Genomic DNA, 26,511 nt, shown 5'->3' with positions numbered 1-26,511 from the left:
TGGAAAGTACTGGGTTGACAGTCCCAGTGGTACGTAGCCCCTTACCACTGGCAGGTGTATGCCTCGGCCCCGCCTGACGGAAGGGACGATCTCATGGTGAACACACGCAGGTTTCCATGGTGCATTTTGTCGCATGAAATACCAATGGTATGGCCAATCCCTCCTGTGTCAACAGTCCTGCGTTGAATACATACAGCCACGGGGAACTACATTCTGTACAGGTGCTCACAGCATAAGAACACGTCATCGCTTCTTATCTGAGCAGGATTTAAACCAGCAGCCGGAGATGAAGCTATTTTATTGCAAGAGCAGTAACTTTTAGTATGGTTTCTACTGCCTCAGAGAGAAGGAGAGCCTCTGTCCGAGGAACGTACACTCAGTGTAAAAAGAAAACCCAATGGATGGATACAACAGTGTGACCAAATTACCAGAGCAAGGAGCACCGGGTACAACACATCAGCCTCCAAGTGACCGCTCCGTGTCCCCTGGGCCATCCAGGCTCCTCCCTGGCACCTCAGTGCATCTTTCAGTGCTTTTCTCATGAGACAGAGAAGCCATTTCCAGTTCTGAAATTAGTCTGAAGTATTTGGAGGGATCCTGTGTTACTTGTTAATGGTAAAGGTAAGGAAAAGGGATACTTCACATCATGATGGCAGATGAAGGCGTTGCTTTTAAGAAATTAACCACTTTGCACTCAGGCATCTCAGAGCCTCTTGATTCTACTATTCTTTATCTCTAGCATCTCCTTTGTAAGCTGCGGGACACTGAAAGTCAAAAAGCAAGGAAAAATATTAAATCTTTTGACATACCTTGATTTGCTGTCTTAAAGACTAAGTAGAACGCTTGAGCATTTAGTTTGCTTAATTGGAATTCATACCTTAAGCCCACCAGTGCTCTCGCTAAATTTTAGCCTGTCAAAATGGTAAAATCCAATTAAAGTTAATGGCAGCATTCTTTTAACTGGAGATTATCAAAGCAGTCGTGGAATAAAATCTAATCAATAGACTGGAACAGGTAAAATACAGATTAATACCAACAACATGTTCCAAATAACAAAGCAGTAATGGATTGGTGTTACATGGAATTTTAAATCTACTTTTGTTCAGGTTGTCTTTACAGTAAAGATCAGATAAGCACTTTCCCCATGATTAGATTCTAAGATAGTCTAATGGAGGTACAAGACACCTTTGTAATAGCGAAAAATTATTCAGAAATCGTTATCTCTGTATTCAAAGCAGGAAGGGGGTCCCGCAGTCCTTCACCCTGCAGTGTTCACTGTTACAGGTGAACCATGTTTCTGTTATAAAGCTACCTCTTATTGAAAATACAACTTACGTCAAGGTTAAGTTGTGGATTCAGAAAGGGAGGTGCAGTGCAAGCACAGCACACAAAACGACGCCGAAGCCACTCAAACCAGGAGCACCTGAAAAGCAGAAAGTGTTAATTCTTAGTGTCAGGATACAGTTCAGGTCTGGTACAGTCTTACCTACACCACCCCAGAGAGGTGCAGACAGATCCAACACTGGAATCCCAGTTACATTCAGCTTCAAGAGAGGACACTGCTCAGAACGGTCATCTCCCAGTTACACACACAGCAGTGAAGAGAAGCGTTTTGTAGGGTGGTGCTCATTAGGGAGAGGAATAACCAACGAGAAGCTCCAGAACTCGGCTGATCTTTACCCAGAAAAGCCCTCCCTTTGGCATATCTGCAGAGGGAACAGGTCACCCGCACGGGGAGCTGGGCCCAGAGCACCGCTCCGATTCCGGCAAGGGCATCGTAGCAATTTAGTCCCTCTTTCTCCTATTTTAGCACCTCAGCACCCCTCTCTCTTCTCCAGTAGCTTATGTCTCGCTGATGTCACTGGAAGCAACAATATTTGCTGTCTGATAGGGGTAAGTTCTCAACATGGGTTCATTATGTGCAAAATCTCACGCCCACTAACGTACTTGCCAGCGTAACTTGCCCAGTATGAACTGCAATTTGGAGAAGTAAGATGTTAAACCACTGAAGCAGAGGTACGAATAGGCTTTAATTCCAAATAGGATGGGAACCACAGGAAAAACCCTTCAAGGGGTTTCCACGGTCTGGGTAAAGATGCTGCTCCACCCCAGTGCTACCTCCTCTCCCACTTGCAGCTCTGCAAAGAGGGTTCTGCTGCAGATAAAGGTGGTGATCTGAAGGTCCAGAGATGGAGAGTCCTGCCTTAAATTTAGGCAAAGAATATGGGAGAGAAGGAGAGGGAAAAGCTCCCAGTTTCAGACCACATTTTACACAAGCTAGTGCTTAGCGTAGTGCAACGCTCCCAGCAGCACACAGCTGCTAATGCCATCTGACAATCCTCTTCCGTTACCTCTTGCTGTGGGTAAATCCAACAACATCCCCGCTGTTTGTCATGGCCTGGCATGTGATTTCATAGAATCATGGAATGGTTAGAGCTGGAAGGGACCTTAAAGACCATCCAGTCCCACCCCCCTGCCCTGCGATGGACACCTCCCACCAGACCAGGTTGCTCCAAGCCCCGTCTAACCTGGCCTTGAACCCCTCCAGGGATGGGGCAGCCACAGCTTCTCTGGGCAACCTGGGCCAGGGGCTCACCACCCTCATTTGAGGCAGGAGTTAAAAAGCTGATTAAAAATTTCATTGTACCTCCCCCCTTCAGAACAGAGGTCTGTTCCTGGTGGGTGCTGCAGGGCTGCCCTCCCCGCTGTCGTGTGGAGGGAGAGGCTGGACTCACCGCCCAGGGCCGGGGTCGGCAGGGGCTCCCCGGTGGTGCCCGCACCCTGGTCCGTCGCTGGGCTGCTCCCCCAGGCTCCGTCCTGCGCCCGCTGCAGGCTCCGGAGCTGCCAGGTGTCCAGGGGCTCGCGCTGTGACCTGGTGACAGCGGCGGCATTCTCAGGGCCCAGGTTTGCTATTTGCTCTGGGGACAACGCCTGGGTGGAATAAAAGCCAGAAAAATTGGGTTTGGCTGTCAATTAAATAAGGCAGATAAGGAATCAGAAGTCAGCACTGTCTTGCGTTTGGAATGAGGGGAAGTTGCCTTCAACACTGTGCTGCTGTAAAAGAGCTCAATAGAGCTTAAAAGAAATCCTCTGCTCTCATTTACTTCACTGACTGCTCATCTGTCTCCCACCCTGGAGTGCTTTGATTCTAGTTAATGTTCTGCAGTCACAAGAATTTGAGCCCTCCCACACAACAAGCCTCCTTTGCTGCAGCAATTCTCCACCCAGATTCTGCTTTAGAAAGACTAAATTCCCTGTAGGTCAATGGAGCAAACCCTTCCTGATTTTTCATTGTCTACCGAACGGTGCTCTCTTTTAAACTGAGTAAACTCATGTAAGTGCCTACAGGTCCAGAAATTTTTAATTGAGTCTCTTCTTAATTCAATTAAAGCCCATAATACAATGTAATTTTTCATAAATAAAAATCTGAATACTGTATACAGCCGTAAAATGAAGTTACATAAAACCTGTGTAAAACCAAAACCTGCTTCGAATCTTTCAAATACAGAAAACTCTTGAGAAGGTCCCCAATATTTGTTAAGCACATTTTGTTGTATCATTACTATTCTTACTAACAAAAATGTATGTGATTTGAAAGAAATTCTACAAGATGCCATAGATCTTCAATTTTCCCTGTTTTTCAAAGAAACAGATTCACTAAGGACATTTCAAGCACATCTAAACTGCCAGCGGTGCTGGGCAGAATGGTTAGTGTTCAAGGAGCTCTTCTCAGAAGCTGACACAGTTAACTATCTGATTAGCTCCTCTGTCCACGAGCCCGTTGCTTGCCCCAGCATCTGACAGAGACCGGCAGGGGCAGAACATTCATCCTGTCACTGCGTCAAATAAAGTCTGGAGCAACGATCTCAAGATCCATGTTCTAATTTCTGGTCCACGTTCAGAATGGCTGTAATTAGATATAATTCCTTTGTGATCTGTGTCTGCTTGTACAATCTGTTTTTCAGAGCTAACTCAGGAGAATGTTGCCAGAGTTTAGGATAATAAAAAAGCTCTTACATAGTCAGCAAAGAAATTTGTAGCTATGACAGCATCCTTGCCAATGTTAATAAACAGAGAAAAAGACCCCTCAGACCTGAATACAGTGTTGGAAGAAAGAGGGAGTCCATTCCCTGGTTTCTGACCCTAGATTTTTGCCTTTTCCTCAGGATGCATTCTGAAGAATAAATAAAGCTTGTGTAGCGTATTTATGGGCATCCAAATACAGGTGATAGAGCTGAAAGTTCATGTTTCAGATCCTTGACTGCCTCTCACTTAACACACCATAGAAAAATTCTTGCTGAAACCCAAACTAAATCAGTGCTACATTTCAGTTATACTAGAGTAAAAAGAAGTTTGGTTACTTCAGTAATCAAGCTCTTACTTGGAAGATTTCAGGAGGTATATGTCTTATTGCTATTGGCTGGAAATATGGCATCAAGTTTTTATCAAAAGCTTTTAATTCATCCTCATTCAAACCACCTAAAAAAAAGTAAAAAAAACAACAGGAACAAAACTTAGTTAATATTCTTTTTATTAGATTTATTTTTAGGCTAGTAAAATTTTAAGCATTTACACAAAATATCTAATAAATGGTTTTCTCCAGTGTGTTGTGGAGAGAGATAATGGTTCTTTTTTTGGTCTGTTTCTTTCATTGCATTCCAACACTGCAAACCACCAGACTTTAACCATTGGTATGGAATATGATTTACCCGAGTCACTTTATCTTGGAAAAGAGACAATGATAAAAATCAATAAAACCATAAGCAGTGTTATTAGGGAATGCCTGTTCACAGCCTCTTCTGAGGCGAGATGAGGGAGCATAAGCACGGATCGGGAGCTGCTTCTTCACCCGCTGGGTACTTACAGCACGGGGTCATCGCCCCAGGCATTGCTCAAGGTGCAGTTAATCAATCCCAGGGAAAAATCCCTGAACAAAACTGCGTGAGCTCTGGCTGAGGAAGTCTCCACGGCTGTGGGAGTGCCCTGGAGAAGTTCCACTCCAGGCTGACGGGGTCTCGCTCCCCCTGGGCACCCCGTTCCCCCCGCTGCTGGCAGCAGGATGCTGGCTCAGCCACGGCGCTGCTCGGCCCAGCACAGCCCCTCTTCAGCAGCACGGGCCTGAAATCCAGGTTTTGCCCTCCTTGATTTACCCTTTCCAACTCACAGATCCCAAATGACTTCAGGCTGTGCTCCCCAAGGTCGGTGTGAGCAGATTCACAGAACCTTCCGGAGAATACCTCCACTTTTCCTTAGTGCTAACGACATTGCTGCATGGTGACACCCTGCAGGTGACTCCTCTCTGGAAGAGATGTCTTTTGCCAGTCTAGACAAACGCACTGCTACGTGAACCTGTCTTTAGTGCTTAATAACAATGCTTCAGAACCATCGCCATCAGGACTCTGAGTTTTGTTACCTGCTATAGTACCAATTTCCTGTAAAACAGAGCCGTTCCAGCCGGCTGCAGCACCAAACACAGACTCTGTCATCTTCTTAAACTGCCTCAGAACAGGGGTGCTACAGAACAACAGCCCAATTCTTGCAACAGCAGCACTGCAAAAGGCAACGAGGCCAACGTTACGTGCTGTAATTACATGCAATACTAAATATGCCTGGAATATACTTCGTCTGCTGTCAGAAGACTGTAACCCCATTTTCAATTTAAAATATACGCACACAAATTGCATACAAATGCTTAATGCTTTGAGGAAAAGCCTGGGTTTCTCAATGCAATACTTAAATTGTGGGATATAAATGGCAAAGGAAACCTAAAGTAGAATATATATAACAACTAGTGTACGCCTTTCATAACAGTTATTGCTTTTCTAAAAGCATTCAAAACATAAAATAGTGTCCTTTAGGCTCTGGAAATCTTGAAGGAGGACAAATTGCACAATAAATTTTATCAAGAGATAGTAATAAATATTTCATTAAGTATTCAGTGAAGTACCTGAATTCAGCAGTCCTTATGGACATGATTTCTGTGGAGTTCAAAGCACAGAGAATAGCTCCTAATCCAACCAAGTCAAAGCTTTTCAGCATGCTGATCGTCTGGCCAGAGTCTTCCAGAAAACCTTGCAGAATAGATCTTGCCTACAAAAGCAGTAAGATCTTATGCATGAACAGAGTAAATATAATTGAAGGTTGTGTTATAGAAGCTCAAAACCTTGGCAGAAGCTACAGACCATATATAATCCCAAACCCCCCCAATGTAATTAGTTGGAGTTTTGCCACGGCTGTTGGGAGGAGCCCTGCCACCACCTACACGTGACACTGGAACAGGGCACTGTTACACAAACACTTCCCAAGTGCAAGTGATCTGAAAGCACTTTGTACCTCTTCTGCCAGGTCACAAGGAAGCACTTCACCAGAAGAAACTGGCGTTGAATCACCTATCAAAACTGCCCAATTCAATTAAACTGCTAGAAGAAAACATAAATTACTCAAGGGGTCAACATTAAATTTTTAGTTTTTCTAAGTGTCACGCATAGGTGGGGACCTGTGTTTAGGATTAATTTTCAGATATGAATGGGATATTAGTACCAAAATGCCGAAGTCATTTAGGCTGGTTCTCATCCTAAACTAACCATTTAAAAACCGTGTGTCCAGCTTAAGCCTGCCACCAAGGCATCCTCCAAAGCCAGTGAAAGAAACAAGCATCTTCCAAGATTCCCTCATCTATCCACAATGCCGAGCTCAATGACTAGCCTAAACCAGCTGCCTGACTTTTGGACACCTGAAGCCAGGCAGGATGAATGCCTTTTAAAGAGCTATTCTTGCCGCCAGCAGGAACCCTCAAAAGCCAACTAGTATTGTATAAAACCCTCCCACATGCTTCCTTCTGACGGTGCTCTTCAGAACAAGAATCTATTAAGCAGGTTGGTGACACTCTGCTGGGGCTGGCTGCCACCACGCCAGCATCTGTGCCACCGAGGAGCCCTGATGGTGGGTCACAGAGCCAGCAAGAGCTGCCAATTGCATATACAAATAAAAACTCGTAGCTCTTATTATCAAAGTCCCAGTGACATAACGAGAAGTTAATCAAGGAAAGGAAGAGGAGAGGAGCATATCTGCTAATAACTTAGGCTTCCAGGGCAATGGATGCTGGGCTGGGGGCACGCCACCTCTTCAGTGACTGCTCTTTGTGAGGAAGGGCTAATACCTCCCTCGCAGTACGGTCTGTTCTGGGGCCAGTCTGAGTGGAGCTGCTGACCTCCTTCTGCAACTCAGTGGGCAAGTGCTAAAGAATACACTAGTCACCACCACAGTTAACAGAGATTGATGTCCTGTTGGCCATCTCACCGGGCAGCTGGGCAGACCCCAGCACTGACCGACCTGCCGGGGCTCGGAACGGCAGCGCTGGGGATGGCTGTTTCTGTTTCCTGGGCCATTCCAGGACTTCAGACCCAAAGGGCACGATTCCAGAGCCTTTCACCGGGAGTACACTCAATAACGCTCTCACCTGGCTAAGAGTCCATTCTCTTTGCTGACTGAGTGCGGAAACGGTGTCCACAGAACACAAATCCAGCTCTTCAATTTCATCTTCGGTGAGCGCCAGAGCAACGCGGCCCAGGGAAACAACACGGTAACTCTTCCAGCCTGGCAGCCACCCCCAGACCTTCAGAAGAGATTTGTTAATCTCTGTTAGGTCATTACGCGTCTTCCTCTACATACACCATTCTCAGACCCCCTGGTTTCCAAAGTCCCAATGCCCGAAGTATGCCTCCGCACACAAACGGCACAGCTTAGGTATTGTGAAAGTTTTCGAGGTTCTACACTAATAATGGTCAGTTTATCTAAAAATGCTGCAATTTGTACAGCTTGAGCTTGCTGACAGGTCAGAGCAGGGACTGCTGCAAGTGTTGCTGTAGGAGCAAGTACCACTGAACACAACAAAAACTCGAGTCTGTGCCGGGATCCACTCCGTTACTCCGCGACCAGGAAAGCAGCACTGGGACTGGCTGGGCTCCTGCCCCCCCGCAGCCACACCGGGCCAGCGGCTCCCATTGCTTTGGCCACCGGTCCTTCTGGCTCAGTCATTGGCAAAGGGATGCAGAAAGTAGAGAGTTGGGTAATACAGGCAAATAGCCTGTTCCTAACGTTCTGATTTCTAGTTTGTGTGCATACAATATATAAAATATAATCATTTACATATGTTTGTACAGATACAGTTAAATCTGTAAAACTCTGTAAAAACAAACAAATAAGCAGGGGCTCTTCTAAAGCAGTACCAGAGTATTTAAAATGACAAGTTCCACTGCTTTTAACTTTATCTGTGATATAATTACAGTGTCAAAAGCTGTCACAGATGGGCCCTAAGAAAATTTTGATTTCAGGAAAAGGCCTGCCTGGATAAGGAATAATGAAAGTCCATCAAGACCTGAATTTGCAGAGGCCAGAACTGTCAATTACATTTATTTGGAAACGACAGAAGACAGTAGTCAGTGGTCAGTATCTCTCAGGATGTGGCCAATTGTCTTCACAGAAAAACCCTCGGGGTTTTGGCTGGAGGAAGTGACTTGAACCAGACAGGCATACATTAAAGAAAAAAAGCTCCCTTTAAAGGTCTCATGTACTTCAACAACTTTGCTTTATGTCAGTCAATATATGACAGTTTTCTAGTACATGACTGTGCTGCAAACTCCACATAGAAAAATTAAAATCCCAGTCCTTGGCTAAGCTGATCATTCATGCTGTCTGATTCACGGAAACATTTATTGCACCTTCAGGGTAGCTGCAGCTTCGCTTTTGTTCAAAATATTAGAAAGGCCAAAGCTAGTAAGGACTTGTTGAAGCAATATCTCTGCAGTTGCCTACTCAGTAGTGTTTGCACCTTCAGATGCACATGAAGATGTACAACCTGCATAAAAGAAAGAAAAAGGGCTAGATCTCTGGAATAAGCGGCTGTTGGCACCGGCAGAGCAGCCTCAGGACTGCGAGACCCTGTTCCCAACTGGGACCCTCGGAGTTTGGGATTTGGTTAAGACATGCTTTGCTGGACCTGTATCTCCTGACTGAGTTTCCACCAGATCTTTTATGTTGTTTTTATGATGTCATAAAGAAACAGAAAAAGGGTCTAAGCCTGTCCATCTTTTCCAAAGACAATACATAGTAAAAAGCATTAGCCCAATTTTAAAGCTCTTAATTCTGTAGCTTAAGAGATACATGAAACACATACAGTTAAAAATGTTGTGTGTCTATTTCCTGATCTAGGTCATAAACTACAGAATTTGAAGTTCTTTATAAATAGCATTATCTGACAGTGTTGGATGAAATCTCACACATAATGGTACAAATAACACGACAATGAAACTGAAGCACGCCTCTGTCCTGCTTCACTGCAGATCCCTAACGCCGTTGACTGTCGCGGAGCCCGGAGACCTTCCGCTTACAAGCGAGCTAAGCTTCTTACTTTCATTAGGACACAGTTTGATAACTAGGCTTTTTGAATTAGTTTGGGACAGTGAGTAGCACATGGTTTCTTTTAGGGGAAATCAATCAATTTAGGAGAAATTAAAGCTGGCTTAATCAAACCTTTAATCAAAGATGCCCTTTAGTTAATAACATAACAGCATCTTGCGCACATCATTTCAGAGCTTTGTCTGTAGGATCTGATTTCTCGTGCTTCACGTTCAGTGTAGCACCATGTTACATTTTGCAGATTAACACATAGGAAGCCTGTCTTTGTGCAGCTGCAATCTGTCTTACAAACACTCACACCGACAGAATACACTTTCATTCCGTGCGCTACAGATCTGTGTGTCTGTGAACTGAATATAACTGAATGCGTGCATTAACCTTGCTGGCAATTCCTCTACAACAGGTTTCAGTCTCTAAGTATACTACTATGTTGCACTGCTGTAAAATAATTCAGTTCCCACTATCTCAGATGAGCACTGTTTTTGTTTTCTTCTAGGATTATATTTTTTTCCCTTTTCCTACCCACATGTCTCCGTGCTGACAGAGGGAAGCTGTCTTGGGAAGCACGCATTTGGTGCTGTGGGCTGTTGTCCGCAGAGAGTCACCACCTGCTGTCGGAAATCTGGGTAGTGCCACTTCTCTTCTAAAGCTCCCGAACTGCAGGTGCTCACAGCTGAGCTTCACTGCTAAAAACTGCACTGCTGGCCTTGTCTCTTGCCCGTGACAAGCTGTGGGACGACATGCCAAGGTCAGAGGGACGGGGCGCCAACGAGGGCCCACAGCTTGTGCTGGCTACACTGCAGCACACTCTTAGGGAGATGAGCCCAGGGCTCCTGAGGTCATGGGACCCAAGAGGGAGACACCAGTGAAATACCCCAAAGGAATCAAGGGGTGCTCCTCTGAGGTGACACGGCTGACAGCTTTTTAGCAGGGTCTATTGCAACAGGACAAGGGGCAACGGTTTTAAACTAAAAGAGGGAAATATATATACTAGATAAAAGGAAGAAATTGTTTACAGTGAGGGTGGCGAGGCCCTGGCCCAGGTTGCCCAGAGAGGTGGTGGATGCCCCATCCCTGGAAACATGCAAGGTCAGGCTGGACGGGGCTCTGAGCAACCCAGTCTAGTTGAAGATGTCCGTGAAGATTGCAGGGAGGTTGGACTAGATGTCCTTTAATGGTCCCTTCCAACCCAAACTATTCTATGATTCTGTCTGCCCAGAAGTCATGTTCAGCTCCACTACTCTGGCTGCAGCTGCTGGTTTGAGGAGATGCTGCCCAGGTCCACCTTGTCCCCTGCTCCTCCTGCTTTCCTCCAGAGGTCACAGCCCTCAAGAATCTCCAAGCATCTGCACTCATGCTAACTGCACTTCTAGATGCTTCCTCACCTCATTCTGTCAAAATGGTCTGATGGAGCCTAAAAAGGACTTTTAAAAAGCTGGATCATTTGACAGAATGGGATTAGAGAGTAGCTAGCCATGCAGAGATGGGAGCAGAGAGCTGATAACCTCCAGCAGATGCTGGTGACAGGAAAGTGAAGATAGTCTGAGGATGGTAACCTCCGCACCTCTGGGTTTTCTGCAACCAAAACAACTTGTCTGACTGTACCCTATGGCTTTTCCTTGCTGAAAAAAAGGAATGTTTCGGACAGTACCTGTCCCCTGGCAGTGCAGACAGCCACAAAGCAGCAAGAGGAGGTCACCCCCAGGAAGGAGTGCAGTGCCAGCAACAGGGACAGAGCAAGGTCTGACTCCTTGGGTGGCCAAAGCAGTGCTGGTGGGAGCCCAGACGCCTTGCTGATGGCTCTGCCCCTGTCCCGGAGCTGGCACAGGTTGGGCACTGCAGTGCCAACAGGGAGTCCCGGGCTCCTGCACTGCTGCTGCAGCATGGACATAACCTATGGGCTGAGCCCGGGGCAGAGACCTCTCTGAGGAGCTCATGAGGAGCTGCATTGCTGCACTGAAAGGAAGAGGAGCCAGCAGCGCCGCGGAAGCGGTGACAAGAGCTGGGACTGCAGCCCTGTCCCTCTCCATGAAGCTACAGCCTGGCAGAGATCGAGGTCTTCTCTCTGCCCTCTCCATAACTTGCACTCACCAGTAACATCCCAGTAAAGACAGATGTGACTTTTTTTTTCCCCTCCCTAAAATTTCCCACTGATGGATTTGTCCACACCTGTGACAAGAAGGTGGGAGAAGGAGCTTTATTCAGCTAATAACAGTCTCTCTCAGTCAGTCTGGTTTTACACCACTGTAAACTATATTTAACATTGATGTAGACAGTTTAATACTCTGAGCTTAATTCTCAGCAGGCCAATCAAGAGCCTCTAGTGCTGCTGGCTGATTTTTCATTTATGAGAGAAAAGTGAGAAGCAAGCAACTGAAAAGCAATTCAAAAGTAAAAGCACTTAGGTTTTTCAGCTGCCAATAGCTCAGAATGATTTGCCTGTTGACTCTAAAGCAAGGGCAATAGTCTTCTATCACCATCTCACATTATTTTTCCAATAAACAATAGATGTTCTCGCAGCAGTAGTGACATTGCCACAGCACAGTTATTTTAGAACTGCATAGCTCAATAACAGCAAATCAAATTATGGATTTAATTTTCCTTCACAGACAGTATAGTTACCTGCTTGGCTTTTTCCTTCAAGGCAATAAGCTGGGAGCTGTTAAAACCCGAGACAGTCCCAAGAAGTTCCACATTTTTGTCAAAGGTCCCTGCATCCATGCATTTCAGTTCCTGAACTGACCAAAAGACATTTGCTTCTGCTAATTTAATAATTTCATCTGAAGAAGGAGCTCTGGTTCCCAGGCAATCTGGAAAAAAATTCAAATACAAGAGTTTACTTCAATGAGACTGAAAAAAACAAATCAAAGCAATATAAAGATTTAAGAGGGTGACAAACTATGAATTAACTGCAGCTGAGGTGATATTGATAAATTGATTATTTAAAGAAAATATTTCATGGCAAGATATTTACATTGTTACATTCTGGATATAAAAACTAGAATTTGCCTAACTTGCAAGAAATTTGTTATATTCTTTGTCCTCCAAACGCAGTGCATGCTGGAAAAGAAAACAGAAGCAGACATATATTTCAGAACATTTACAATATAGGATGCCACAATAAAACTAAAATCTGGATGTGAGCAGTAAGAGTAAGCAATATCTTGCAAGTTTCTTTCAAGTCTAACTCCCTAAAGGCATCACAACCCAGGCAAGGGCTTATTCTGAGGTAAAAGCACTGTTCTCTGGCAGCCTTGCCTGAGTAAGAATGAAATGCAGATCTTTGGGATACTCCATAGAGCTGTGTCGTTGTTCACAAAAAAGTGTTGCAGCTGAATAAACGTCCCCACGTTCAAACAGCACATAGGTGAATCCAGCTCAACAGGAAAGCAACAGCAACAGACAGACGCGAGAAGTCCTTTTACTCTGACATACCCTGACAAAGATGTACGTCTTCTTGTAAGACTTGCCTGACATTTAAACAAGGTGAAGACAGGCTGGATGTGTCAGCGGAGCACAGTGCTTGCTCTTCGTGTCAAGCATGTCGTTAAAATGTCAGGATCTGAGAGGGCTTTTCACTTATGACAGAACTGTTTGGACAGACAAACTCCATTTAAAAAGATCTTATTTACGGTCAGGTTCTAGCCCTGTGCGTGATCAAACGAGACAGTTTCCATTGTGTGTTTTAACAAATCCTGGTCTTTGTTGGCATAATCTAGCTCTAATATTGATGGAAAGCAGAAATTAAGAGTCTTAATGTGGTTGCTTACGACTGCTCTCTCTCCTGTCACTAATTTAGGAAAACCTTATTAAATAATTACCTAAACCAAATAATCCCTTCATGTCTTCAGATATGGTCATTACCAGTAAAAAGCAAGAATTTCACAGATGCTGTGGCTGAGCTAAGCTCCCCCAGATAAATAAAGCGAGGATGTACAAAGTAGATTTGTACTTTGAAAGGCGGCAGAGGAGGGATTTATTTGCATCAAAGGAAGCTGCAGTAGTGGGTAGAACACTGAAAAGATTGAATCTGTTGAGCAAACGAAAATGTTGTTCAGCTTCCACTGCACCAGCTGATGCTCTGCCCTCCTCCGGGGCTGCGCTGTGTCACCCCCCCTGCTGCAAAAGCTCAGCTTTTATTGTGTAAATACAACCCCTCCAACACAATGCAGTTCCCTTTCCCAAGTCATGAAAACCTAATGTTTTGTGTTCTTAGAAAAAACACTATTTTATTATTTGTAACACACCAAATACACTGGTGTGATTAGAGGGAAATACTAATTAGACACCTGGCTTTGCTTCCTGTACCTGATGCTACTTCACTCTTCCTTTTGCTATATAATCCCATTTCATTTGATTAAGAACTTACTATATATATATTAAAACATCTCAGTGCTTGAGGTAAGCAACTTGAATTCTTTTTCCAGCACTGCCATGGCTTTCTGGTCGCATCTCAGACACCCGAGTCCTGAGTTTTGCCTCATATGGTCCACCTTGCCTTAAGCACCACCTTTGCTTTTATCTTGATGCAGGCACAGATGTAAGAACTCTGTCACTGGTAATCATTACTGTTATTAATATTAGCTCACAACTGGACTGTGGGAAATGTGAAATAGCAGGTTGGTAGCATGAAAAGCATCAGCGTTATTCTAGAGCCATTTTCACAATACCCAGTTGTCTAGTGATTTACAAATCAGCCATAAAACTTCATTCCTTATTAAAACCACCATGTGAGTTGTGTGGAGTTGGTAAGTTTATGTTTGGTAACAGAAATTCAGTACCACACTTGGACTGCAGAAGTATTTCTTAGACTAGCACAAACAATCCTTCAATTTTTCATCTCCCAGACTCCCCCCCGGCTGAGGTCGTGCACCCCAAGTGACGAAGGACCCCAAGGAACGAAAAGCCTCCATAGCCTTGGAGCCAAGTCATCCTTTGACAAAGATCACTGGCTTCACCGGCAGGTTGATATTGGTCTTGCAATGTGGGTGAGACACCTCTGCAACTGCCCTGGACATGAGTTAGTCTGACTAGAGAAGCCTTTGGGGCACACGTTGTTGTGAAACAGAGGCCTAAAAAAGCACACGTAAGGACACAAGTGTACTGAAATACCTGGTGCTGAGCCTTTAGTCCTGCGGCCCATGTCTAAAGAAATATGATTTATGATCTGATGGTTTACTTGTTCAAGGAAGAGTGCATTTCATGCATGCAGATGGACTGCTAGCAGATACTCTGCTATTCCATCAGATTGATTCTGCTTTTTTAGATCCTGATAAGCTCTAATGACTCCTCCGATCAACAGAGGTCATGGGGTTTTTTCAGGCTATGAAAAATACAAGTCTGTGGAACACCCTCTGTCTCTCTGTGTATATGAATACAGCATTATCAGGAGCAAATTCATTCCCAGAGACACACAGTCATGGTGCAGAGTTGCTGCTGTACATTCCATGGTGGCTCAGGGCTGGCCGAGAGCTTGGACCTGCATTCTGTTAGGCTGAGAACTGATGGGGAGATTTTCGAAGACATAAAGGCAGATGGTACCAAACTCCTTGGAATTGCTGGGGTCTAAATTCCCATTAGTGCTTTGAAAAGCCTCCCCCCAGCGGGATTGTTTTCCATGGCACAGGATGGCATGGCTTAAAACTGTGCTTGGGTGAATTTCAAGGAAGTTTCAAGGAAGTTCCATTTAAATATGAGGAAGAACTTCTTTATGGTGAGGGTGACAGAGCCCTGGAACAGGCTGCCCAGGGAGGTCGTGGAGTCCCCTACTCAGGAGATTTTCAAGACCCGCCTTGATGCAGTCCTGAGTGATGTGCTATAGGAAATCCTGCTTCAGCAGGGGAGTTGGACTAGATGATCTCTAGAGGTCCCTTCCAACTCTGACAATTCCGTGATTCCGTGATTCAAGTAAGAGAAAGGACACAGTTACTGTAATAATAGAATATAGTCAAAGTATGTACCTTATACAAAGAAAATGATTCATTTATCACCAGAGATTCTAACAGATTAGTTTGGTTGCTAATTAAAATACTGTTTAGATTATAACAAGCTTTGTCCATTTGGACAGACAGAACGCAGTGTCACCAACATCAGGTTCAAGAACAACCAAGTCCACATATGCTCACATCTGGCAAAGCATTAACTACGTGCAATCTTTCAGCACAACAGTAACTTGTCACCTTCACAGCTTTTTAATTCAAGGATTTTCACTTAGATTACAAAGGAAAGTAAAAATAAACAAAACCCTCTAATTCAAATCATTAATCTTTTTCCTTTGTGGACTCGGGAACATTTCAGGAGATGGTGAACCATACTGTCCTGTAATGGAATCTGGTGTTTCAGCAATTGGCCGATGCATGAGACAACTACAGGCGACAGAACGAAGACTCTCACTGTTATTTGCTAAAAGACTGAACCTCTTTAAGTTACTCAGTGTTTTACTTTTTATTGCCCTGCTTCTTGGAATGCATTTGATGACAAGGTGAAACAAAAATTCTGTTTGAACTGCACCCTCAGAGCCCAAAATGGCACTGTTGTAAATGTGGCACTTCACACAGAGAGCAGGAAATACTGACCAGGTCTGGCGAGAGAGGAGTCGACGCTGGAGGTGCCACTGGAGACAAATTCAAATACAGTTGAAAGAAGCTCTTCAGCTGAAGAGATCGGTCCAATTGTCTTTGTTATTTGTAAAATGATATCAGGGAACTTCAAAGGGAAAGAAAGAATAAATAAGACTTCTTTCTCCATTTCCAAACAAATCAGTTTGCAGACCCAGCCTTGTGCAGACCTCAGCAAAGTAGGGGTTCATAACAGCTCCGCCTCCTATTTGTGCACGTGTTTCAGAAGATGAGAGTAAATTGGGTGCTACTGAAAGGTCAACAGTGTAAGTCTGAGGGGGGAAAAATTAGAAACAAAGCAAATTCTGAATTATTCTGTCTCTGGTTTGCCCTCTCGTCTTCTAGCAACACCTGTGCACTGCCTCACTGGAATCTGTGTCCAGACCCTCCTGTAGCAGTGAGTTCCACTGTTTCAGTATGTGCAGTACAGAAGGTACTTCATTTTGTCTTAAATTTGCCAGCTAAGAGTTGAGAATAGGGACCCAATTAAATTATGAGAAATAACTTTAACCTGTTCACCTTTTTTAGGCTTTTTTGACCTCTCTCCTCCACCCTGCTAGACACCTTCCCTTCCGTTGAAGAGTCCCATTTTATTTGGTCAATTATAACCTTTACCTCCTGAGGTAAAGCTGCTGACTGCGCTCACATATTTCTGCTGAAGAATGAATTCGCTGTTCCAGTACAGTTTACTCCTAATACATAAAAATTAGAAGACTATAAGAACTAAAGAGCGCAAAGAAACTCCAAAGTGCAATGCTGAGGCTATCAGTTCTGTGTGCTACGCTGGCCCTGGGGCAAAGGGCCACATGAGTAAATGCTAATTTGATCAGTACAATCCCATTATTAACAGGATAAGAAATGTAACTTTTATGGTTGGAAGGCAGATGAATGGAGGAAACAACACCGCAAGGTGTAAAGTACTAAAAATGTTTGAGTCTGCGTCACTATAAATGCACCATTTTTTTTTCCTACATGGCAATGTACAATTATCATTGTACACATACAAATAAGTGTTTATACTACCATTACTTTCAAGAAGAAATCTGAGAAATTTTGATGGAGTCAAGAATGTGTGAAACACTAACACGTGGTTCTTTGTCAGGAGAATTTTTTACCTAGTTTAGCATCTAGGTTATGTAATTTAGATTGCATTATGACATTCACAAATACAAATTCCAACATTATCTTTTACAAATTTAAAAATTATAATAAAACCATACCTTTTCAGCAAGGACGTTTAATTCCCATTTTGACAGCAGAGCTATGAACGGTCCAACATCTAATGTTGTTTCAGCTGTCCAGTTGTTTGGGGAGCTGAAGAAATATTTTGGAAAATTATATTAATGAAGAATGTTTGCAATCAAAATTATACTAAAGCTTCAGAGTTTATTTTATACTATATCATATAGGAAACAGACACTTCTATGTCAGTATGATGGTTCATGCTTATTAACATCAGATTGCATTTTCTCATCTCTCTGTGATATATAGGGCATTATTGGAATTCTCAAGTGTATTCAGAGAAAGCCTTCAAATATTCTGGCAATGGAGCTCTCCCTCCCGCAACACTCATAGTATTCTTAGCATTACACTGTTCAAGCAAGGAGAAATAATTCTTTTTTTTTAAGAGAAAACTGACCATTTCTACCAGGTTCATACTGCAGTAGTAGTCTGCAAAATGGTATCAAAAGAGAAGTAGAAACCTCATAACCAAAACTGAAACCATCCTTTTTCCAAGAATCTAATCCTAAGGACCAATGTGGCCATTACTTCAAGCAAGCAATACTTGCCAGTACTTGCTTATAAATGAAAAAGAACCCTCCTCTATTCCAACATTTAACTATTTGCAGGTGTACAGGGTCTGGTTTTCATTGGTGTTGGGCAGCTGTAACTTTCCTGGATCCAGCGGGAGCTGTGGGTGCTCGCATTTCTGGGAAGAAATGGACAGTTTCCCCCTCACTCTGAACAGATGGAGTTCACTAAACTACCCCAGAGAGTAACTCGGTGTGGCACCAGGAGGAAACTAAGGGACAGAAACACGGAACACAGGGATGGAACAGAAGATTTAAATCCACACCTTATTAGTGCCGTATTTTTACTGTCTGCTCTTTCATTCCTCTGCAATGTCAAGAGTTACAGAAGGCAGATCTAACACCTTTGAGAGCCACATCTAATGACACCTGTGCCATTTCCGAATGAGAGATCAATTCTATGATAGGCACCGTATCTCCTGAAATAACATCCTAAATTATTTCTCGGAATTTCAGGTCTTAAAAATTCAGTTCAGGTTCAGTTCTGAGTGGTGCTGGGTTTTTCAAACTGTACATAGCTTAGCAATATGCAGGTTTGGGCTGTTTGTTTGATACAAAGCTGAAAAATGTTAGCCAGCCCTGTTGGTGGTTGACTTAAGAAAGCACTTGGGTAAATAATTTTTTGGCCTGAAAGAGCCTGAAGATGATGATAGTAACAAATCTCTTACTAGTGCGTGTTCTCAGAGAAAACTTTATCTGGTTTGTTGTTCCACTATGAGGAAGTTTGACTAGACAAATATTGTCAAAATAAAATAAAATAAAATAAAATAAAATAAATTAAGATGAAATAAATTAAGATGAAATAAAATAAGATAAAATAAAATATTATGTAGCACAGTGTGTCATGATTCAATAAAATGGATCTGTATCAAGATTAATGCAAGGATGGGATCTGGTGGAAAATATAGCTATTCCATGACCAGAAGAATGCTGACCATGAGGAAGCTGAACGAGCAACCAAAATGATGGTTCCAACAAGGTAGATCAAGTGACGGGCTTTGGGGCTGAAGGGATGGGTTAGGAACTATGCATTCAGTCTCGCTTTTCAAATGCAAGATACTCCTAAGAGACAATGCAAGAGAGAAACAGTATATTCTTGCCAGATAGAGGATGGCTTCATTTTTTGCATGACTGATACAGCAGCGTGGTTCCATCAGCCTCCTAATCTGAGTCGATACTGACACCCAACACGCTGCCCGCTTTGTTGCTTCAGTTGGCTGAACTTTATTTCCCTCTGCTGCATCTCCAGCTCTCCTATTGCCAGGGTGTTTGCAGGCTGCTTTTTTTCCCTCCTCACACCATGACACTGAGCATCCCTTTGCCATTTCCCCATTCTTTGCATTCCTGCGCCATCCTTTGCCTCTAACACCCTTTCCCATGCCGTGCCAGAGAGGCTGCTTGCCGGCCCCTCCTCAGACACTGCTCTTCTTCTCCCTTTCCTCGGGGACTGCAGTCATGCAGGGTGTCCCTGGGCTTGTACTTGGTCCCACAGTCACCACGCCACACACGAGAGGAGAAACCTCGCTCTACAGCACAGAGACCCCAAGCTCGGACAGTGACAGGAGCTGCTTTGGGTTGTTTTCGCTGCAGTTCTACCTGGCAAAGCGAACGTCTGGTATTTGCACGGCGTAACCCTCAGCACACTCACGGTGGTACATCTAATACCTTACCCATACAACTCGAGGAGCTTGTATTTAATTTCAGTCTTCTGCTGGTGGCTGAGCTGGTGGCAGAGTTTGAATTGAGGAAGGGCTGCGGCCATTGCCTTCGGGGACATTCTGCCATGCAGAAAGGCTGGAGGCAAGTGGCAGATTAGATTTCCAAGCAGGTCAACATCAAATTCATCAGAAACGGAGCCGTTCTGAAACAAGAGCATTTACCTTGTTGGCAGAGCTGATCTTGGCTCTTGCCTGTATCACTCAACTGCATCACAATGCATTTAAACTCTGTGACTCTTTAAGGAACAAAGACACAACAGTTTGCTCTGGCAACTTAATCTACAATTTCTGCTGAGACTGCTTTATACTTTCTGCTTTTACCAATGCAACTGGTGATATTTAATAAGCACTTGTCAGAGCTTTCAGTGTATTCTTTATTCCATATTGAAGCACACATAAAAAATAATTAAAACTTAATCTCCTGCCACAATCTCTGCATCCAGGTGACCACCCAAAACCCACAGAGGCTGCCGTTCTGCCTGGCAGCAGAGCCCTCACATGGCAAAGGGCCACAAGCTCTTGCTGTCAGAAGGCTTCTCTCTGTTCCTCAAGAAGTTGCTAAAACACTGGGGATTATAGGACTGGATGGTATGTATAAGGACATGAATATTCACAGCTACATCAAAGAACTTTCTTCCCCAGGAACTGGTGACTCCTGCAGCTCCCAGACAGCAGAAGCCACAAGAACCGCCTGGTACCTCCAACTCTCCTGTGGGGCTTGCTGCCCACCATGGCTCGCAGCAGGGGGGGAAAGCCCTGGGTGGCAACGGGTCAGCTCCAGGCTGTCCCAGCCAGCAGTGACATTTGGTGAGAACATCCTGTAACATGCATCAAGATGTCAGGGAAAATTGTTAAGGAAGCTATAAAAAAGGTTTCCTTTGGCAGGGAACAATAAAATCAAAACAGTACATGAAAAAACAGTAAGAGTACAGATGGGTAAATCGAGAGCTTACGTAGATGGTGACTGACATAACTGCATGGAAATGCAGTGCAGTAATACGTGCAAACAGAACCACAGAGTGGTTGAGTTTGGAAGGACCTCAGGAGGTCCCCTGCTCACATCAGGTCAGCTACAGCAGGTTGCGTGGGGTCTCGGCACCAAGAGCTTCTATGAGCTAGGTGATAGCCCAAGCTGCTCTTGCTTGTGACGATGAAGAAATTAGCAGGCTGTGTTATTCCCTGTTGGGCTCTCAGGGTCCCTCAGCTGTGGTTTCACCGCAGGTAGAGCAGGGGAACCCGTGTCCCAGGCTGCTGTCTACAGAAGAGACCATGAGCATGTGCATGTGGACCAGAGAGTACAAGTAGGCAGGATAACTTTGTGATGCACCACGTGACAATAAAGGGAGAGAAAAATAATCAACCACTCTCACTTAGTCTGGAACTGTCAGTGTCTAATTACAGATTACTTTTTCTGCAGCTCCCCCTCCGCTGCTGACCCCCTCCTTGCTGTACCCACCAAGCACTCCTGCACTTTCTGCAGGACAGCACTCTTTTTGTGAAGGCTTGGATTCAAAAGGTCCATCTCAGTCTTCCCCAGACCTTCAATGAAAGGGACACACAAAGGGCCTGAGACATACTCCAGGTACTCCGTCCTGCAGAGAGAATTTGAACGGTCTCAGAATGTAAACCTGACTTTCATACACCCATACCCACACACTTGAAATCTGTGACGGTGGAGAAATTTATAGACAAGTCTGGACTTGAAAAACTATGAACCGTTCAGGACAGAAAAGTTGCAATTAATCCACACCTTACTTTAACTTACATCAACTTCCAGTTGATCTGCGCATGAACCTCACTCCAAAAAAATGGCTAAGGGTTATAAATAGCTGCAAGTGGATGAAAGTGCTCTGAGATGCTTTAACACCATATGGCACAAGACTGCAGTTCAGAAACTTTTCCCCTTTCTCCTTTTTCTTAGGAATAATTCTCTGATGAATGAAGATGTGGTGGGTCGGTTAAGGACAACAAGTAGTTTTAGAGTAGGCTTCCTTATTATCAAAACCTACCAAATTAAACAAAACATCCTCTTCTCCACTAGAGTGGCAGGCAGCCGTCGCAAACAAAGCCATATCCCAAAGCCGTGCAAGTCCAGCCTTATCAGGGTTTGTAGCCAGGAGCAGCAGCAAATTCTGATGGTCCTGAACAAGCAACATGCAATTGTTGGCCAAATAACTTGGTGCTGCACTCTGTAGAAAACCTTGTATTAAAGTATTTCTGTTATTATTTTATTGTTTTTCAAATAGAGTAATGCTTTTTCAAACAGAATCCTTTTCTTTTTTTTTAGTTTTTTTTCAATTAAAAATATTCCAGGAAAAGAATAGTGCTCATTCCCTTTTATCGCTTAAAGCATGCGTGAAGAAAGAAAAAAGAAAAAGGGGAATTAACAAGTTGTACAATTCAGGACTACCATTTGTTTTAGATTCAAACTATGATTTGTTTGAATCATTAGTTTTCTTAAGACTGAAGAGATTATTTAAAAAGTGCTCTGAAGGCTACTCTGAATGTACTGCTACGAATGCAGGAGCTTAAGATGTCATAAGATGTAACTTACGGAAGCACCAATAAGAGGAAGGGAGGAATAGATGCATTGGAAACTTTCCAAAACTTCCAAGCCAAACAATTAACCTAAAAGCAACAAAAAGCAACAAAATATTATGATCTTAAACATTTGGAAATTTTGAGAACGAATTAAAATCATGTGGTTTGTTTACTACAGTTTATAAATTAGTATGTATAAAACTGTATACTATCTTCAGAAAGCATTTTTTTTTAAGTGGTTTAGAGCTTTGTTTTTGTAGACATCAGAGAGGAAGCATCCTGTATCTGAGTGCATGAAAGCATTTGTATGTTTCCAAAACTGATATATATTTCTAAATAGATTACTCATGAATTAGCAAGTTAGAAGGACTGTAGAAATTTCTACCAATTTGTAAGTGACAAATGAAATTGCCAAAATGAAGTATGATAACTCAAATTCACACATAAAAGATTTACATAAAATATGTTAACAGAAAAGTTCACATACAGGATTTTGAAAGAAATTTAAAAATGAATTAACCAAATTCTAATTTATCTACAGTTTGGATATTGGGTAGTATGTTTATGTACAAAAAGTCCTTTTTTGGTTTTACCTGATATGGAGAAAGCAGATGAAGATTCTTTTCAAAGAATTTAAAATTGTTTAAAAAAAAATCTGCACCCATACTTTCAATGAGTTGACAAGTTACTCCTTTCACAAGCTGTCCTGTGCTGATAGGAAAAGCAAAGTTCAGTCTTTTGAATATTGAAGCCAAATCAGGTCCTTGCTTCCCACAACCACATCCTAAGATACAGTTTCTTGACTGTCTTTCTTTCCCCTTTCTTGTAATTTAAAGGCTTTTGAAAGTAAAAATGTAATCAAATTGAAAAATATTGGCCGAGTCTTAAAATACCAAAACCTCTGCAATGCTTTGATCCTGATTTTGGATTTGGAGACTGTTTTAATAAGAAAGGTGAATGATCTTGTGGTATCAAGGAATGAATACACTTAAGAGTACAAAATAACCACATCTAGTTTATCTCAAAGTCGCTCTCATCACAAAACTAGACTTAAACCCCATTTCAAGAGAGACCATCATCCATACCTTAGAAGGTCAGCAGGAGAGTTTTTCTTAGACAGTAATTCATACAGATACAAAGCCTGAAATAAAACCCAACATACTTGAAGTTAAGCTTAGGTAATTCATTTGTAAGATACAATAACTACTGCCAGGTTTTTGTATGCTTAACTCTCTAAAGGCATTTCTGTGGTCCAGTTTGCCCAATCTAAAGGCATGGCACCCAGTGCAGATTTTTTTCTTTGCAAGACAAAACATCACTGACTGGTACTATGGGATGATGTTAAACACACTCATGGCACACAAACACAGAATAATTTAGGTTTGAAGGGACCTCTGGAGATCATCTGGTCCAACCTTTCACCTCTGTGGACGGAGCCAAAGGAGTGGCTGTACATGCAAACGTATAGGATACAGCACTGGAAAGAGAACATTTATGTGGCAGAATACTGAGGACTTTTAAGCTCGGCATATTAATGCTTCCCTTTCCATAGCATTGTCTCAGGATGCTGCCTAGGCTCTAAGTGATCTCTGCTTGTTTATATCAAGATATATTTGGGGTAGTACCTTCCTTTTACCAATATTCCTTTAACACACATGTATTACACTTTTCTTGTTTTCCATCATACTAAATTGCAGTGGAATGGGAATTGCAGAACAATTTTTACCTGGCTTCTTCTTAATTCTTTTTCTTTCATCATTGAAGAATTATATTCAGTCTGTTTCCATAAATCAGAAAGGGGTATTTCTTTAAAGAAAGCTCCTTGTATATCTTTGACTGATGAAGCAAAATCTCCAAATGCAGCTATCTAAAAAGAGGATCAGATAAACACACGGCATTTCAGAACTGATGCTTAGATTTACAGGATTTGCCCTTCTTTCTATTCTGTGTAATATTTCTCTTAAGAGGATAAAGGGAAAACACGTCAGTATTAAAAACACCACAGAACTCAGCAAGGAAGAACCTTCAAAATATAGTTGGTGTTCAGAAAAAAATATAAACATTAATCACTGAGCTAAAACACATGTGTGGGTGACAACATTTTAAATCATGCTCTGCATATCTGGTTATTGCACTCCCGTGCAGAGAGAACCTGCTACACGCGTGAGTTTATAATCACCTTCCTGAGGATCCCTTGCCGTTGTGCGGGCGATAAGTCAGATAAGTATTGGGAGGTCGTGCCTCGAATAATCTGAGAAAGCTCCTTTGGGTTCATGCTGTAGAATGACTGGGTGCTTACACCAGTTACCAATGCGCCCATTTGACTAACATTATAAAATGATAAAACCTGCAGAGATAATCACAAACAAAGAGAAAGTGTTCCAGCTTGTGAACAGCAGACACATGTAAAAGCAAAAGTTAATAAATAAATCAAAACTATTATTGTTGGATACTTAATACATTTCTTGCATGGGGATGCACTTTCCTCAGATTTCTTTCAATTCAGACAAGACTGTCCAGGGAACAAATGTGACAGTTTTCTCAGCAGCTCCTTTTTTGGAAGCCAATTCCTTCCATTACAGTGTATTTGAAAATATAGTTTGGGATCTCTGAGAATGCAAATTCTGCCTAAGGCAGTGATACAGACAAAATAATATATAAAACTGAGAAATGCAAATAGTAATTCTCTCTGTTACTAGAGAATTACTTTGGGAGGTACCGTCTTGGATGTTTTTATTTGATTTAAACAAAATTTTTAGACCACTAACAATGCTAAAAAGAAGTCTTGTACTAAGTTTTCCAAAATCTACGGTTATTGTTAGAAAAAAGCCATTTCACTTTTAAAAATAGAAGGTAGGAAAGCTGTTATCAGAGGTACCTTTTCATAAGAGAGGTATTTACTGGATAAAATCATAACTTGGCTTTTTGCCCATCCAGAAACTTGGTTTAATGTTGCAATCGCATTATGCACCGCTTCAGGTGACAAAGATTCCAGCTGACTTGAAGTTAGCCCAACCACAGCATCCGACAGAGATCCAAGGACATCATTCAGTGTCTGGTTTTGCATGGCAATGTTCAGGAGTTGAGATTTGAGCTAAAGTAAACCAAAAAAAAGCATAAGGAAAACAAAAATCTGCCAAGAACCAATTTTCATTATCAACCGAAACTTTAACAGGAGTTTCTGGAACACGCACTGGCAACCACTTAGTGACCACACACTTCATAAAAATTCAAAAATGGAACCACAGTTGTCAAAGGAATATTGAACAGCAGGAAACAGAATGAGAAAAGAATGAGCACTGCATAAAAAACCAAAAATGGGGTTTTATTCTTTGCATTATATGATTGAGAACTATTTCCACTTATTTCCAAGATTTCAGTCATTTTTCACTCTTTTCTTTCCAAATTCAAGAAGGAAGTCACTCCTCCTCTGTTTTCAGGATTAAGTTAGGCAAGAAGAACAAGCATTGTACCCACCTTCTGAACCTCAGCCTGGAAACCTCTCAACTGATTGCATTTAATCATTTGATGAAGTAAAGCCCGGGCCACAGCAGAATCCATCTGTTCCATGTCATCATAAAAGCAAACCAATAAACCCAGCCTATATAGAAGAAAATACATTAGCTAACTTCTGCCATAAAAGGTGTCATTCTCAGGAAACTGGAATTTAGTATGGTATACCCTACTTATGCTCAAAACTTGAGTAACTTCTATCTGTCACTAACGCCTTAAGCTGCAATCTTTAAAACTCCACATGGCCTGAAATTTGGGTATGAGACATATGCACCGCTCTCCATATTCAGCCGAACTCCACCCAGATTGCCTGTGCTGTCAAAAACTCAACTTTCCTGGTTCCATTTGTCTGTGGCTGGATTTTCCCAGCTAATGACTCCACTCCCCTTGGCAGAACATGCAGTATAATCTCTGCTTGGAAAAGGACAGAATCTCTGGAAGTGGCTCGCTGAGTTCTTATCTGGATCGACTGGATGTTTTGAACTCTAAATCCTGCTTGGATTTCACATGCAGCGTAACTCACTCCTGTGCCAGAGCAGCAGCTAGAGCGTCACACAGCCTCTTTATCATTTCGGGTTTAGGCAAATCCTGCTGTATTTCACATCAAACGTATGACTGGCCAATGGATGGAGACCTGTCCAACTCAACACTGGCCAGCAGAAAATGCGCTGAGGCTCTGTCTCAGTTGTGCCCGCACAGCAGTTTGCAAGGCTGTGAACCAGGTCAGTTTCCTCCACAGCACCGCGATCTAACATTAAAGTCATGATTTCCATTAACCTCTGTGAAGTGCAACCACAGCCACGGTTGGTGGAGAGCAGTCACACTACAAAGGGCAAGCACCTTCCGACCTTGGCCTTGTGCTTGTTACTGCCATCACCCACAGCCCTGCAAAGC

At 42.9% G+C, this 26,511-nt stretch overlaps 1 protein-coding gene across 1 annotated transcript; it reads right to left on the bottom strand.

The window, feature by feature from the left end:
* Nucleotides 1–1,335: 1,335 nt before the first annotated feature.
* OTOA (otoancorin) lies at nt 1,336–25,725 on the bottom strand. Its single transcript, XM_074158475.1, has 18 exons — nt 25,582–25,725; nt 24,983–25,198; nt 24,284–24,451; nt 23,831–23,971; nt 23,190–23,245; nt 22,698–22,815; nt 22,118–22,191; nt 21,020–21,155; nt 19,516–19,706; nt 17,255–17,348; nt 15,993–16,122; nt 12,040–12,227; nt 7,460–7,615; nt 5,948–6,090; nt 5,414–5,550; nt 4,382–4,479; nt 2,736–2,931; nt 1,336–1,423 (listed from the first exon to the last, which is right to left on the bottom strand). The coding sequence occupies exons 1-18, from the start codon at nt 25,723–25,725 to the stop codon at nt 1,356–1,358; spliced, it is 2,454 nt and encodes an 817-aa protein (XP_074014576.1). The 3' UTR covers nt 1,336–1,355.
* Nucleotides 25,726–26,511: the final 786 nt, after the last annotated feature.

The sequence above is a fragment of the Numenius arquata genome, chromosome 14 (genome assembly GCF_964106895.1).
Source record: "Numenius arquata chromosome 14, bNumArq3.hap1.1, whole genome shotgun sequence".
In the NCBI taxonomy this organism is placed as follows: domain Eukaryota; kingdom Metazoa; phylum Chordata; class Aves; order Charadriiformes; family Scolopacidae; genus Numenius; species Numenius arquata.
This window is presented reverse-complemented; position numbering and strand designations above follow the sequence as displayed.

Excerpts from the sequence above, each read along its gene's own strand:
- OTOA (XM_074158475.1), bottom strand. The coding sequence starts at position 25,725 with ATGTATTTTCTTCTATATAGGCTGGGTTTATTGGTTTGCTTTTATGAT. Across the intron at positions 23,972-24,283 it reads GGCAAGGGATCCTCAGGAAG|ATAGCTGCATTTGGAGATTT; the intron begins GTGATTATAAAC and ends TCCTCTTTTTAG. Across the intron at positions 22,192-22,697 it reads ATCTGCTTTCTCCATATCAG|GTTAATTGTTTGGCTTGGAA; the intron begins GTAAAACCAAAA and ends TGTTGCTTTTAG.